At 36.8% G+C, this 17639-nt stretch overlaps 1 protein-coding gene across 10 annotated transcripts in view; it reads left to right on the top strand.

Moving 5' to 3' along the window:
- The window catches only part of PCDH15 (protocadherin related 15), a 1323555-nt gene that overhangs the window by 1073091 nt on the left and 232825 nt on the right, over positions 1-17639 (top strand). For all 10 annotated transcript variants that reach the window (XM_037741275.1, XM_037741277.1, XM_037741276.1 and 7 more), the window contains one exon: positions 9824-9952. In XM_037741275.1, coding sequence (XP_037597203.1) covers positions 9824-9952 — 129 coding nt within the window. The remainder of the gene's footprint in view (positions 1-9823; positions 9953-17639) is intronic.

Below are 17639 nucleotides of genomic sequence, written 5' to 3' on the forward strand. Positions count from 1 at the left end.
TTATACTGTTTAGATTCTAATATTTTTTTGAAGATTCAGATCAAGGGTGTCTTCTTTTATGTTTTATATTCAACATAGATAGTAACAGAGGTCCTCACCAGAGCAATTAGGCAAAAAAAAAAAAAAAGAAAGAAAGAAAGAAAATACATTCAATTTGAAAAGGAAGAAGTAAAGTTATCTCTGTTAGGGGTGATGTTAACGTGTACATAGAAAACTTTAATGATTCCATACACACGTTTGTACATACATACACAAATGTTGGAACTAAGAAATTTTGCAAAGTATAAATATAAAATCAGCAAAAATAATCATTGCCATTTTCATACACTGAAAATGAATTAGTTAAAAATTCAGAAAGTTCAATTTACAATAGCATCAAAAAGAGTAAAATACTTGGGAATTACCTTAACCAAGATAAGAAACTTGTTTAATGAAAACTACCAAACATTTTAGAAAGAAATTTAAAAAAAGAAAGTAACTAAATTGATAGACATCCCATGTTCATGGATGAGAACACTTAATATTGTTAAAACGTCAATACTCTCCCAAGCAATCTACAGATTTACTGCAATTTCTGTTAAAATCCCATTGATGTTATCTACAGAAATAATTTTTTAAAAGGCCAAACTTATTCTAAAACTTATTTTTAAAATTTCAAGGGACCCCAGATGGCCAAAAAGAAAAATAAATAACAAAGCTGGAGAACTTATACTTCTGATTTCAAACTTACTACTAAGCTACAGCACTCAAAACAGAGGAGTACTGGCATAAAAACAGAAATACAGACCACTGTAATGTAATAGAGAATTCAAAAATAAACGTTCACTTATTTGGTCAAATAATTTTTAAGTTGAGTGCCATCCTCATACAAAAGAATGAAGCTGGATTCTTATCTAACATCATATGCAAAAACAAACTGAAAAGTGATTCATGACCTAAATTGAAAACTGAGACTATAAAACTCTTGGAAGAAAGCATAGGACAAAAGCTTAATTGCATTGGATTTGGCAATGATTTATTGGCTATGACCCCAAAGACACAGACAACAAAGAAAAAAAAAAAATAGACCAATTGGAATTGGCTATTTTGTAATGGGGTATCAACGACATAGAATAAAAAAGCAACATAAAAATGGGAGAAAATACTTGCAAATCATATATATGATAAGTTATTAATATATATGTAGCAAATTTTTAAAATACAACAAAAATAACCTGATTCAAAATTGGCAAAGGACTTGAATAGACATTTTTCCAAAGGAGATATATAAATGGCCAGCAAATGTATGAAAAAATACTTAGCATTAGTAAATATTATGGAAATGCAAACCAAGGCCACAATGAGGTGTCACTTCACACTCAGTAGAGATGCTATTATAAAAAACAAACAGAAAACAAAACAACACAAAAATAACATGTTGGCAAGTATGTGGAAAAATTAGAACCTTTGTGCACTATTGGTAGGCATGTAAAATGATACAGCCACTGTGGGAAACAGTGGCAGTTTCTCAAAAACTTAAAACTAGAATTACTATATGAGCCACCAATCACACTTTCAGTTACATATTCGAAAGAATTGAAAGCAGAGTCTCAAAGAGATATTTGTGCTCCCATGATCATAGCTGCATTGTTCACATTAGCTAAGTTAGAAAAGCAACACAGTTTTCCTTGTTATGTAGAGTAAAAATCACAGACTCAAAATACAATGATGGGCCAGAAGATAAAGAAGGGAGAGATAGGGAGTTATTGTTTAATGGTATAGAACTTCTGTCTTACTAGATTAAAAGAGTTTTAGAGATGGATAGTGATGATGGTTGCACAAGAATACGAATATACTTAATATCACAAAATTTTACATATACAAATTAAGATAGTACAAACAAACAGTGAAAAAAATCTAGAGGTGGACAGTGAAGGGATGATGCAGTGCCATTGAGGATAGCTGCTGGCTATTTTCTGCTTTGTCATTTTTATTGTGTACTTTCATTCCCATCTTCTGCAACTCTAGATGTTAACTCTCCATTCCAGATGAGCAAAGTATAAAGATGAATGCCAGAAGAGTCCGCCACCCCTGTTTCATTTTAACACAAAACCAATGTTTTTTCAAAAACCCCACCTAGCATATTTCCTCTTAGATATTTTTATCTGTAAGTAGCAACACTGGGTTGAAAAAGAGCCAGGAAGTAGGGCTTATGGATTGCACTGTGTTAATCAATTACACAGAGAAATAAATATGCAAACAGTGATCAGGATCTTTTTCATTCAAAATGTGAAGTTATTCTGTAGCCTGGATATTTGTGACCAGATTTCATGTGCTCAGCAATATTATTTTCCTCATTAATTGATACAATAGATAACGTGATTCCATCATGGTTTAATCTCTGTAAAAAGCTCTTGAATTACTGGATTACACACTATACTCAGATGTGCACAGAGGAAAAAGCTTCTTTATTTTTTTTTAACCTGATGTAATCTTCTTACTTAGACAAGATGTTATTGTCTAAGTAAGAAGATTACATCAGGTATAAAAAATGTTTGGACAGGTGTGGAGTAGGTATAATCTGGGTCACACTTAAGTTGCTTAGAATAGTATTTCAGCATTATCAGTTTAAGACAATGTAAATACTCACTAGTTAAGCTGCCAATCAAACAGTGCTATTCATCTCCTCCCTGATTTCATTCTAAAATTGTGGTCTAGATGTAATATGTATTTACCAGTCCTTCATGCTGGCTTCTGTCTCTGGACATCTCTCTCTGCCATTGTGGTATATTCAGTGCCATAACCTGTTAGATGGGTCCTCCCATGGAACCTGTGGAAACTCTCTGGAGGCTTATATACTCCTGAAAACTGTGACGATTTCACCCAAATTTTTCTTACTTTCCCAGTCATCATTTCCCCTTCCTCTAAAATGTTTCTGCAGTGCATTGTCATTTAAAGAGTGGTCCAAAGTGGCAGTGGGGGGTAAGGGGGAGGACCTCTGCCTCCTGCCTTCATGTCTCCCCTGTGTCTCCCTTTCTCCTACCCATGATTCGTAATAGAAGGAACTCCCTTTTCTCTTTCTCAAAGAAATTCTAGATTTTACATTCTTTCTTTTTCCTTCAGAGGGAGAGAATGCCTCTTAGCTAATTTTTAATGGTAGGAAGGATATCCTCTCTACATGATGAATGAAACTCTATGATCTGAATGAAGTTGGCTTTGCTCTTACCATTGTAGCAACAAGATGACATACACTTAAGGATGAAAATGTTTTAAGTTAATATTCTCTAAATACTATACCCATTATTGAATATAGGTAATTTTCTTGTTTTATTGGCCTAAACAAAAAAAAAATGATCAAATTCTAAACTATAAATCCTCATTATCCCATTGTTATTGAAAGGAATTTTAGATATGCTAGTGAAGCTTCTCATTCAGATAGGAAAACTTTGTGTTCTCTAAATAACATTTCTTTTGCTTTCTTACAGATGGAAATTTTCAGTATTCTTTCTAGTTGTTCTTTTTTCAGACATTTAAATAAAATAAGTTATAAGATAACTTACTTCAGCATGTAATAAAAAATTATCTTATAATAAAAGCTGATATTTAAAGTATCTATCAATATTCATTGAACTGACATTGACTGTGTGTTCCATGAGTAAAAGTGATAGACACATTTCTTAATAAATAATAAGGATATTATTTCTGAGGATGTATAGTGAGTCTTGTTGACTATAAAAAATAAATTACACCTTTGAAGTTAAACACTCACATTTTTTATTTAAGAAATAGATAAATGATATGTGCTCCATGAATATAGTATTGCCTTATCTCTGTTTTCTACTTTCTTAATAAACAGACTGAAATATTCCTGACTGATTCCTATACAGACCATGAGTCTCTGCTGAGATAAATTCTAAGCATACATGTATCTTAAACTATCTATTAAATGTTATTGAATTTCAGTCATCTAATATAAACATAATAGCACAAAACAAATGGCTATGCTCGAGATGCTCACAAAATATGAAGAAATTGTCTTCTAACCATGAAACATTTAACATATTTTGAGTCAAAAGGTATAAAAATTAAATGATCAAAAAACAAATGAATGTTCGTGATTAAATAAAAAACGAGCATCCCTTCTCTTATCCTCTCTAGCACTAAAGCCAAAATTGCTTATTAAATTTGTACTATCACACAGTGTCCTTAAAAGTGTTCATTAAGTTGACTAACAAGAAAATGTATTAAAAATTAGTCATTAAATTGTTGAGCAAAACACATTTTTGGTTTTCTTACATAACTAAACATATGCTAATCAGAAAACCCAGTTATCTGACTTCCAGCTATTTACTCAGGAAATGAAAATTGTATGATTTATCTATTGCTGCAAAACTGCATAATACAAGGCCCATTTACAAGGTCAAATTAACTGGACTTGGTGACCAATCAGCTGCATGAATGAGATAAAGTAACTTAGAAAATTAAGTTGATTATTTTGCTATGTCATTTCCTGAGATAGGAAATACTAGAAGAGAATAAATAAGATACCCTTAACGTATGTTCTCATGAATGTGAAACAATGCATTGTCTATTAATAGATAGATTTACATGACTTTCTTCGACTATGGCTTTATAACTCACTTTTTTATTCCATATATAAAAAAAGATGAGCTGGACATGGTGGCTCAGGCCTATAATCCCAATACTTTGAGAGGCCAAGGTGGGAGATTCACTTGAGATGAGGAGTTTGAAACCACCTAGGCAACATACTGAGACCATGTCTCTACAAAAATAAAATAAATAAAAATTAGCTAGGCATAGTGGCATACACCTGTAGTCCCACCTACTTAGGAGACTGAGGTGGGAGAATCAATTGAGCCTAAGAGTTCAAAGCTGCAGTGAGCTATGTTCGCACACTGCACCCCAGCCTGGGTCACAGAGTGAGGCATATCTCAAAAAAACATAAGCGAGCACGACAGCAAAATTAAAAACAAAGATGCTATATTAGTAAAATAAATTATAAAAATAAATGTGTATTCAAATTACAACAGTAGGCTGGATGCCGTGACTCATGTCTGTATTCCCAACACTTTGGGAGGCTGAGGTGGACAGGTTGTTTGAGGACAGGAGTTTCCGAATCAGCCTGGCCGCCATAGTGAAACACTGTCTCTGTTAAAAATAAAAAAATTAGGTAGCCGTGGTGGCACATGTCTGTAATCCCAGCTGCTTGGGAGGCTGAGGCAGGAGAATTGCTTAAACCTGGGAGGCAGAGGTTGCAGTGAGCTGAGATCGTGCCACTGCACTCCAGCCTGCATGTCAGAGTGAGACCTGGTCTCCAAAAATAATAATACAACACACCTATCTACTTGCATTGTTGAGAATGAACCATATATTTTGAAAATTCTTCTATTATTTCAGACAAAATGAAATCTAAGACACATTTAAGTTAAATAATGAACATGAAAGTGATCAATTAATAGCATTTAGTACTAGAATGCAAGTATTTCAAGCTAATGGAATTATAAGTTGATACAACTTTTGAATAATCAGTGAGCACACTCCTTTGATAGAAAATAGGTAACTTTTACCAGGTGTGGTGGCTCATGCCTGTAATCCCAGTGCTTTTGGAGGCCTAGGCAGGCAGATCACCTGAGATCTGGAGCTCGACACCAGACTGACCAACATGGAGAAACCCCGTCTCTACTAAAAATACAAAAATTAGTCAGACATTGTGGCACATGCCTGTAATTCCAGCTACTTGGTAGGCTGATGCAGAGGTTGTGGTGAGCCAAGAATGCACCATTACACTGCAGCCTGGGCAATAGGAGTGAAACTCTGTCTCAAAAAAAAAAAAAAAAGAAAATAGGTAACTTTTTTGTTTATTAAGTTTATTAGTTTGAGATCTTTAAATTTAACTGACATTATATTTATATTTAAAATTAATTGTTGTGAACATGTATTACCTAACATATTGTCCTAACAATTAATTATAGTGATCTGTGTTCATTTACTAGTTTTTAAACTCGAACAATGGAAAAAAGTCTTTCCTTAATAAGACGTAAACGTTCTCTATGGCACACATCCATATTGAAGCATATTGTTGTCATCCTTCTGAACCAATCAAGAAAAAATAATTATGTTTTACAAGCTAACTAATTTATAAATATTTCCATTGGTTCAGAACAATAGTCAATAGACCTAATGTGTAGCCCTGAAATCTCCATTTTTACTTAAGTATTTCTGAAGCAAGAAGTATTTAGAAAACTTCAAGAAATATATAAACCGGAAATTACATATAGTTATGACTGTACATTTCTGTGAGACATGAAGTGTTTTTTCATTCCATATAAAATTCATTAAGAAATGAAGAAAATGCCTGTATGGTCCATAAGTATCATCCCCTATTAGCACAAAACTATAGAATTGTTATTTAACTTTTTAGTTTCCTTAGCAATTCAGTTGTGTTCTACATTATGTGGTTGAGTCACAGTCTTGGCCGAGTGTGGTGTCTCACGCCTGTAATACCAGCACTTTGAGAGGCAGAAGTGGGCAGATCACGAGGTCAGGAGGTAAAGGCCATCCTAGCCAACATGGTGAAACCTGTCTCTACTGAAAATATGAAAATTAGCTGGGTGTGACAGTGCATGCCTATAGTCCCAGTTACTTGGGAGGCTGAGGCAGGAGAATTGCTTAAACCTGGGAGGCAGAGGTTGCTGTGAGCCAAGATCATGCCACTGCATTCCAGCCTGGATGACAGAGCAAGAGCCCAAAAAAAAAAAAAAAAAAAAAAAAGAGTTACAGTCTGAAACTGAGGATACAAAATAGTCTGAAAGCGTGAATAGGAATTTTAAAGAGCAAGATGAGAAAAACAGTAGATTGATAGGTAAAGACAGATATGCAGGTATAAATGGGGGTCAGGAAATTTGAAGAAAAGCCAGCAAACTCCAGAGTCATTATTCTTAGATTTTGGCTCCAGACTGTAAATTTTGACATCTCAGGCAAATTGGGAACTACTGCAACTATAAGAAATATCTCTTTACTGGTTTCAATTCTAAGGCAAATTTTAAAGAAATAACATTTGTTAAAATACTTTTTTTGTCATAAAAGCACAGTGGCCTTTTGGGGAAGCATTTGGAAAATATATGAAAGTATCAAGGGGAAAGTCAAATGATCTGGATTCCGTCTAGTCAAGTAACACTTGAATTTCTTTAGACATGCTTATATATATCAACACACATGTGTATGTTTTTGTGCATGCATCTTTGAAATTAAAATAATTTTAAGAAAATAATGCACAAACTATAATTGTACAGCTTAATGAATTTTTACATAGTGAACACACCTATATAACCACTACTTATAACAGAAGCCAGAAATTAATCAGCACTTCAGAAGCTCGGTTTTGTGATTATTTCTGTTGCTGTCCTGTCCTCTTTTTCAAAGTGACCTATATTCTAATTTATCCCATGTAGGGATTATGCTTGTTTTTGAAGTTTATATAAATGGAATCATATAGTATGTGTTATTTTATGTCCCAGAAACTTAGGTTCATGAAATTAATCCATGTGATTACTTATAGCAGTGGTTTGTACATTCTCAATACTCTGTATGATTCCATTACCTACATAAAACACAATTTGTACAACCATCTACTGTCCATGGACATTTGGGTTTTTTCCAGATTTTGACTATATAATGCTGTTCTGACCATCTTTGTACATGTCTTTATTTATTTATTTTTTGAGAGGGAATTACGCTCTCATTGCACAGGATGGAATGCAGTGGCAGAATCTCAGCTCACCACAACCTCTACCTCCTGAGTTCAAGTGACTCTCCTGCCTCAGCCTCCAGAGTAGCTGGACTACAGGTGCCTTCCACCACTCCCGGCTGATTTGTGTATTTTTAGTAGAGACAAGTTTTCACTATGTTGGCCATGCTTGTCTCAAACTCCTGACCTTGTGATCCACCCACCTCTGCCTTCCAAAGTGCTGGGATTACAGGGGTGAGCCACCGCACACAGCTGTACATGTCTTTAAATATAATTTTTATTTAGCTTTAAATACAAAATATGTACAAATCACATATAAATAGCAAGATTAATTGCAAAGGGTAAGCCAATACACAGACAAAGAAATAAGCCGGCCGGGCATGCGGTGGCTCATGCATATAATCCCAGCACTTTGGGAGGCCCAAGCAGGTGGATCACTTGAGGTTAGGAGTTCAGGATCAGCCTGGTCAATGTGGTGAAATCCCATCTCTACTAAAAAGACAAAAACTAGCCAAGTGTGGCGGCACACACCTGTAATCCCAGCTACTCAGGAAGCTGAGGTAGGAGAATTGTTTGATCCCGGGAGGCAGTGGAGGTTGTGGTGGGTGGAGATCACACCACTGCACTCCAGCCTAGACAACAGAGCAAGACTCCATCACAAAGGAAAAAAAAGAAAAAGAAACAAGAAAGAAATAAACCATTACTAAAATCCAAAAGTTCCCCACTATGCACGGTAATTTTTAAATGAATACTGAACATTGGGCATGAAAAAAGTATAGAGGCTTGGGATAAAGTTATGTTAATGAAAAGAGCATTTGCTTTTGCTTCTGTTAAAACAGATGCAGATCACCTTAATCCAGTCAGAGTTTCAATATTAGGTTTACATTTGATTGAGGTCCGGTCTTTTTCCCATGCACCGTGACTCACATGGTGTAGAACTTCAGTGACCCCAAGAGAAAGCATGGGATATTTATCAAGATCTGTCTCTTTGGTAGCTAAAAAATTACTTCATTACTTGACCCCTCAGCCCTATGACTGCTGCAAAACCTCTTCAGCTTCACTCACACTTAGTCACTTCTTAATGCTCAGCTTTGCAGCCGTTCACTACACATCATTTACCAATTAATGGAAATTGCAATTTTTTTAACAAAAGATGGATAATTCTCTCATGATAGTATCACTTGCTTTTTCCTCCTTTTTATGTATAGTTACTAAATATTTATTACTATAGCATACCAGGTTTCCTACTTTCCAGGTTAATGTTCTTTCTCTCCGTACCTTTGCTCTCAGCCTTCTGTGATCAGCCCCATACTGTGACAGAGCTAGGTAAAGGTTCTGTGCTGTACTCAGGCTTTGATTAGAGAGAGGTTTCCAGCTTGAGTCACATGTAAAGACAGTCATTGATTGTGCAGAAGTCATTGACCTACATAATATTGTCTGCGACAGGCCAGGGATTTAACTTTTAACTAGGTAGTACACACTACTGGTAGGTTTACCTGCATTCCACAGGCTATATGCTTATTATATAATCATTTCATGCCTACTATACGGTACTCAAAACTCTTGGTTAAAATATACACCTAGAAAATTACTAAGGTAGCATTTTCTGATAGCATGAGCTTTCCAGGAAATGCCCATTTGATGTACCATGCTATTCTACTGTGTACTGCTTTTATTTTTAAATAGTAAAAAAATGCAAGCATCAATAACTACAGAAATGGCACGTTTCAGAAATAAAGCAGTGTATGGGTGTATAAACAAAAGCTTGCCACCATAAAATATGAACAAGATAAAGGTAAAGCCATTTTCTGAAAGTAAGCCTCCAGGAAATACTTGACATTTCCAAAAAGATGTTTGCCCTTTAATATCATCATTTGCTTTTCCCATCTGTTTTCTAGGTGTTTGAAAGTTGTAAGGTTCTTTCTTAATTTTTATTTATTTTTATTTTTTGGAAAGCTAAGGACTAGAAAGAAGAATCAGATACTTTTCAGATAGGCAAATGCCAGGATGCCTACTTAAATGAATTCTAAGTAAAAATAGCTCCTCTCATATTTACTGCTTGGTTTTTTCTTTAAGACCTCAACTGCCACAGTAAACGTGGTGGTGACGGATGTCAACGACAATGCTCCAGTGTTTGATCCTTATCTACCGAGAAATTTATCTGTGGTGGAGGAAGAAGCCAATGCCTTTGTGGGTCAAGTAAAAGTAAGTGGAATATTTATATAGATCTTAATGTATTTTTTCAAAGCATGTAAGTTTCTTACATTTTAATTCTGGAAAGACTTAGCTAATGTAACCTGTTAAATGACTGTGCTGGATACTCTTCAAGACTTTTCACAAAAATGGATCATATCCTATACATTTTAATTAACTTACAAGGACACAGATTTACATTTTATGATTATTTTATAATTTAAACATTGATTAATGTGCTAGTATGCTAATTTAATATATATTGTTAGTTTCTATAATTAAAACATTTTACAGAAATATGTAATTAGGTGTATTACTTGGTATGGATGTGGACATTTAGACCTCTGAATTTCTATATTTAGATTTTTTTTTTTTTTTTTGAGACAGAGTCTCGCTCTGTTACCAGGTGCCAGGCTGGAGTGCAGTGCCACAATCTTGGCTCACATCAACCCCCACCTCCCAGGTTCAAGCAATTTTCCTGCCTCAGCCTCCCAAGTAGCTGGGGGACTTCAGGCATACGCCACCACGCCCAGCTAATTTTTGTATTTTTAGTAGAGATGGGGTTTCACCATGTTGGCCAGGATGGTCTCGATCTCTTGACCTCGTGATCCACCCCCCTCAGCCTCCCAAAGTCCTGGAATTACAGACATGAGTCACCACACCCGGCCCTATATTTAGATTTGAACTGATTTCATTGTGTAAATATTATCCTTAGAATCTATCATGTGTGTCCAATATTTTGCACCTACCCCTTTTCCAGCACTCAGAAGATTTATTCTTCTGAGTGTTCTTCTAAGTTCTTCTGGGATCTACCTGAACATAAGCCAGTTTCTGTGGTTCATTTGAAGAATAATTCCTTTATCGTTAAAGCAGAGACAGTGCTTCCTGATTTGGGCCATTCTTGGGGTCTTGAACACAGTAATTCGTCTAAAAGTCACAGAGAAGAAAAATTTTGAGGGAGATGTGTGTAATTTGAAGCATCAACCTCAGATGAGGTGTTTACGTGGTCTCCAGGTGAGGAAAGAATCTTGGTCTAGCAAGGAGGTGTGAGCCACCCAGATGCTGCAAACCCAGAGTTCAGGTTCCTACTCCTTCCCTGTTAAAGTTCCGACTTTTCCAGAGAAGCCTTGCTGCTGCTTTGAAGTTAGCCTTCTCTACTGTTCTGCTACTCTTGGAACCAGGCCCAAAGTCTGGTTTTTAGCTCAGTCTCCTTTAAACTGCAAAAGGAGAGGGTTTCTTTAAATGGTGTTACAGAGATCTTGTGACTTTCACATAACATCCTGAGATTTTGATTGACCAGCGTAAGCTTTTTTAGAAGTCATGTCTTTTCCTTCAGATAACTAACAAGACTTACAACTACCAACTGCATAGTCATTATCATTATCACTGTCATCATATCACTCAAATCCTGGAAATACTGCAGAAGGCATACATAGCGTTACATGTTTAAGCCATCTCAATTCATATAGGGGAGAATCTTGGCATTATGATGTTATAAAATACCAGCTGGTCTTGATGCCAACAGGCCAAGAAGCAATTCAACTTCTGCATCTCATCTAAAAGGTCGGCTCCTCACCCCACAGTACCTCTGGTGTCAAATATCTTACTGTGGATTCTCCAACAGAAAATCTGGATACAAAATATTCATGTGTAGGTATTTTTTTGAGAAGTTCAGATAACAGTGATAAGGAAGTGAGAAAGTGAGGCAAAGAAGAGAAGGCAGCCAATAACAAGATTGCTATTAAACCAGCTATCATAAGGAGGACTGAAACTTAACTCCAAAGGCAAACTCTTGAAAAAGATGCAGACTCATGCATAAGAACTATTTATCCTGATAATTTTAATTGTCCAGTTCCTGAGAGGTTACGGAACTTGAAAACATATACACTAAATCCTGAGAGTAATTATCTGCAATGTTGGACAATGGTGTGCCAAATATTTGGATTTTCTTGTCTCCAGCAGAGGCAAGTAGCCAAATTCCCTCTGCAAAATCTGAAAGAAGGACACTGAGTCATGCTGTAGATACTGATGGCAACAGTGGCCCATCTGGAGCAGCCACTGCAAAAATCGCAGCTATAGCAGAGGAGGTGTGACCAGGGCTCCATGCTGCAGGGAACAGGTGAAAGCAAGGAATAGGCAGGAGCCTAACCCCTGTCCAAGTTGGCAGGGTGAGAGCCTACCATCCCAGGCATAGCTGAAGCTGCCCAGCTGTGGCTGCAGACCTAGGCATCCCTGTGCTTTCAGGGGCCCAGGAAATTCCCCTGCCCCTGTGGGCTCAGAATTGCCTGCACCTGCTGCCTGGCCTCTTCCAGCTCCTGGAACCCCCTCTGATTTTGGAGTAAAAGTTGAGGCTGAGCCCAGGTGCTGTCACAACCAGACTGGGTGTGTGCATGTTCAGGATGGAGGTGATATACCAGCCCCCTGCCACCTCAGCCCCTCTGGACTTTGGACACCAAGGAACATGGGAAGGAGGCCAAGAGGGGACAGAGGGCTGCTCACTGTGGGCCTGCAGGCACTCTTCCTCTGGGCACCATGAACAGCATGATTGATGGCAGCAGGAGGCAGGTTCCTGGAAAGGGATGGGTCCCTGGTGAAGCCTCACCTTCAAGCCAGGGATGACCTAAAGCCTAGGGACCAGGCTGTCAGTTCTGACAGAGTCCGTGGCCCAGAGTGAAAACTTATGGTGCTTTTTCCGGGCCTGTCCGTGGCTACCCATGGACCAATCAGCACGTACTTCCTCCCTTCTGAGCGCATAAAAGCGCTGGAGCCAGCCAGACTCTCACAGACCTTAAGACTACCAGCTGCAGGAAGGAGCTACCCACTTTGGGTCTCCTCACTCACCGGCACCACCTTCCTGCAGAAAGGAGCTACCCATTCCAGGTCTCCTCTCTGCTGAGAGCTGGACACTTATTGGGACAACCTGCCTGTGGATAGGAGCTACACACCTCGGTCTCCCAAGAGCTGTTCTGTCGCTCAGTAAATCTCCTCTCCCCTTTAACTCTCCAGTCGTCTGCGTACCTCATTGTTTTTGGATGTGGGCTAAAACTGGAGACCCACCGAATGGCAAGACTAAAAGAGCTGTGACACAAACAGGGCGAAAACACGCCTGCCACCCCACCTGCAATGTTGGAGGCAACAAAAAGGAGAGAAGAGTTGTGGCCCCTCAGGGAGCCCCTTATCCAAATGTGGATGCTCACAGCAGAAGCTGCTTGCCATGTATGTGATTCAGTCAGAGGCTTGCACGGAGAGGACACCTGGAACTAACCATCTGGCCACAGCCACCAGTGTGCCTATCTGAAGTGGCAAGACCCCACACTTGCTCACCCATGCACCCCGTGCTGCTCTGAGCCTGGCTTGCTCTGGGAAAGTGTGGGATCTGGGCCAATAGCATGAGCCAAGCACAGCCTACCAGGTTGAGTGGGTGATACAGACACAGGTAGTCGGAGCAAAACTCAGGCAAAGGCACCACCAGCCACAGAGGCTGCTGGCTGGAAAAGCAATACCCTAAGGATCCTGTGACAATAGCAGGAGATGGAAGTTGGCCAAAGCATACCAAATGCTCTGACGGACATGCACAGGACAATGACAATTTTTGCTACACCAAGAAAACAAGGTAATAAAGTCTCTATAATGGGGCATATGCAAAAAATATCAGCAAAGGAGAAATGCTGAAGTTAATTCATGAAGGAAGAATACTGGCAAGAGGGAAGTTGAGAGGGGTTGAGATCTGTCTAGGGAAAGATAGTTGTGTAACTAAAGGCACAGAGAAATGAGAGTATAACATAGCATAGTTACAATAAATAAGACAAACCATGTCATAAACATTTGTCTATACCATGTTGTAAAAGGTGACTGGGAACCACTAAAGGGTCTGAGGTGTGGCAACATCTGATTTGTATTTTATGAAAATTACTCCAGATACGTTGTAATGGCAGATTCCAAATCCAGAAGGCAGAACTAGCAGGCAATTGTAATAACCCAGGCACATGAGGCTAAAACTAATACAGTAGTCTAATCATAATGAAAATTAACTTACATTACAGTTCTCAGTCTAAAATACCGCATTGCTGAAAACTGAAAAACCTCATTTAGCCATATATTTGTTAACTATTCAGTTAAAAACAAACATGATTTTAGAATAGAAATTTACAAAAATGATCTTTCCCATTGTTTTAATTTATTTAGCTTGGAGAGATAAAGCTCATACGGAATATATAACTAAAAACGTGCAAGTAGACATCAACATGATGACTCGTTTTTACATTTTTTTTCCTTTCTTCTTATTTTTTTCCACTTTTCCTAGTGATTCTTTGTCCTTTAAGGAATTATTGGATTAACCTTTTTCTTGTCTCCTGGTTCTTAAATTTGATGAGAAATGGCCTCTATAATTTATTTCGGTTTTTAAAATTTGAATGTGACCCTTAGCACTCGTAACTGATACAGTATAATTGTACTGGTCTTTAGGCAATAACCCGTTTTCATAGAAACTAGAATGATGTTGAAAGTACAAAGGAAGAGGAAAACATCCAAGGCAGGCTGCATCCAACTGATTCTGCACAGTTTCATAGAAGTTGTAATATTTATAGGATGGAATTTTGATGCTCATAATGGTCGTCTGTTGCTACCTAATGATAATTATATATTACTTTTACTAAATGACTCATGCTCTGCTTGTAAAATGTCACTTTAATTGTCATCAAAAACTATTAAGACTCACTGAAAACCAAGATACCTATGGTTAATTACTATACTGAATTTGAGTTATCAACCTGTTTTTATATTCTAATGATATTTTAATATGAATAATCCAATATTTGGATTCAAAGCTGAAGGCAGTTTTTATTTAGTTTTTAAAGGTAGTGTTGTAGTAAGAAATGATAATAACTAAGGCATACTTTTGAAGTACATTTAAGGATTATACATAGCAACAAGTTTTATCCAGCATATTAAAAATAAACTACCAGTAAACAATTTTTAATGTAAATCTTTCTATTCACAAAGTATAATATTATACCTTGTGCATTTAGAATTGAAAACTATAACAATATTCTCAAAGTACTTGCAGTAGCAGAATAATAGGAGAGAAAAATATACTCAGAATAAAACCTAGCAAATACAGTCAGTATATACTCTATGTCAAGTGTCAAATGGGTGATATAAATTATTTACCACTAAGAAAAAGAAACATTATAGTAGACTGAGGTGGCCAGGTCAGCATTGATGGGAAAAGCAGATTATTCCTGGTGCTTTTCAACATATTCATGAAATCTTCATTGGACAAAAAAAAAGAAATAAAAATACCAGCCAAAAAAATGTAATACAAAATATAATCCAGCTGAAGAAGCAATTTGAGGACTCAAAGTCAATATTCTGACAACAATGGAAGAGCTGTTTAAAGGAGTTCTGGAAAGTTGATTAAAAACCTGCTGAGTTTGGATGGGCCCTAATGAAATAGTGAATGATATGAAAACTTAGTATAGTATTTTGTTTAGTACCCTTCAGAGTATTTCACAGGAGATAGAATCTAGAGGATATATATGTATACCTTGACTGTGGACCACAGACATGTAAATAATTCATCTTTAGAATGGGTCTCAGATATGAGTGGCCTCTTACCAGAGGCTTCATACTGTACTGCAGAGCTCTCAGATGATCCCAAGTCTTTGGGGGAAGAGATGCCAGTAGAAGCCCCAAAATGCAGTCATATTTTGATCAAATCTGCAGGCCTGCTCTTGAACTCCTCAAGCCTCAAAGGAAAGGCATTTGTCACTTGGGAATATACAACAGCAGAGCATGATATAACTTCTGTGAAGGTCCATTCACCTTTAGATAGACTGACTCTAAGGCAATCTTCTAAATCTGTGTCTGGCTTTCTAGCCACTTCCCTTTAGCCTGTTTTATACTAAACCATGACTTCTAGACTCACCACACAGGGAACCCAGACTTTTCAATTTATCTACCAACCCCCACCTCTTATACTCCTTAACATACTTTAATGAGAACAGCACTCCCTGATCACTTGGTTCATCCTGTCACTAGATCACATGACGCCATGAATCCAGACCCAGCATCCCAACAAGATATAGAACTTAATGTACAGCTTAGAACATTGGCCATGGAATAAAACTATCTAAGTTCACATTTGACTTGCCAAAATAACTAACAGTAATGCAAACTTGGATATGTAATTTAGCTTCTCTGAGACTGGATTTCACTATCTGCAAAATGGAGATAATAGAATTCATCTCAAGTAGTGATTTGAAGGGTTAATACATACATGTAATACGTGTATATCTCTAAAATAAGGGATGGAGCTAATATGCACTTAATGTTTATTATTTAAGATAATTTATGAAGTATGGCTACTTACGATGTTATGGAAAGTAATATTTTTTATAATACTATGAATTAAATGCAAACAATTGTGATTTTTTGAAATACATTATTTGCACTCTTGTGTTTTCCTATATATTACCATATGTAGAGAATATTTTAATGGGGTTACCGATCTTAAGAAAGTATAAAAACTTAAGCTGATAAGTGATTCTGTTCTACTGCATCACTACAAAGAAATCATAGTCAGGTGGCAAATAGCATTTATCCTTTTTAAGTGTATTACCCAAAGCTTGGTCTTTGGTAATAACGAATGTACAAATCTACATTTAGTACATGAATATATATATGTATATATTCACATTTGTAGGATATTTTAGAAATTTAATGGAAATCAAAGTTATTTGTTCTTATCAAAATAGAGTTCTTGGTTGCAGTCCTGATTTTTGTATTTTTGTTTATTCACCTTAAAATAAGTCCAGCTAGTGAAATATGTGGAGCTTGCATTGAAAGGCCATATTGGATAAACTGACAACAATAATAAAAAATCAATAGTGATGACTATCAATTTTCAAATTCTTACAGTGTGCCATGAACTATTCTAAAAGCTTTCAGTTGTACATATTTGAATTACTTTCACATGTGTGGTCTTAAACACTATACTATAGAGGCTTCTCCAGTGACCATGCTTCCTGTGACGTGCTCATATGTATGTGAGCTGAAAAGTACAAACATGCTCTAGGTGGCTATCAAAGTATTGTCCCTGGAAAAGCAGCATCAGCACCAATAGGAAAGTCTTAGAAATGAAAACTACTGTCCTCTGTCCCACAGACACTGAATCAGAAACCCTGAGGCTAGAGCCAGAAATCTGTGTTTTAGCAGTCCTGCCATTGATTGTGGTTTGTGCTAACCTGTGGCATGCACAAGCGCATGTGTATGTGTAAGAAGGAGAAAAAGAAAAAGGGAGGTAAAGAGATATTATTTGGTAGAGGAAAAATAAAAAGTTCTTGTATGTATAATATATTAACTTATTGTTATCTAAGATAAATAAGGTAAAGCTAGCTCTGTTGTTGGGATTATGTGTAAAGATCATTGTATTGTTATGCATAGTCCCAACAATAAATCCAATTTAGCCTAAACTAGTTACTTTACATAACAATAAGTAAGTCAGTTTCTTGCAAGTTCATGTTTAAAAGTGGCGTAATCAAAATCATTTTCATTTGTAGCAATATGAGTGGAAATAGAGATTATTATGTTAAGTACAGTAAGTCAGGGCTAGAAAAACAAATATCACATGTCCTTACTCATATGCTGGAGCTAAAAAATTTGTTCTCATAGAAATTGAGAGTAGACTGACAGATCCCAA

The sequence above is a fragment of the Cebus imitator genome, unplaced genomic scaffold, assembly GCF_001604975.1.
Source record: "Cebus imitator isolate Cc_AM_T3 unplaced genomic scaffold, Cebus_imitator-1.0 Scaffold97, whole genome shotgun sequence".
In the NCBI taxonomy this organism is placed as follows: domain Eukaryota; kingdom Metazoa; phylum Chordata; class Mammalia; order Primates; family Cebidae; genus Cebus; species Cebus imitator.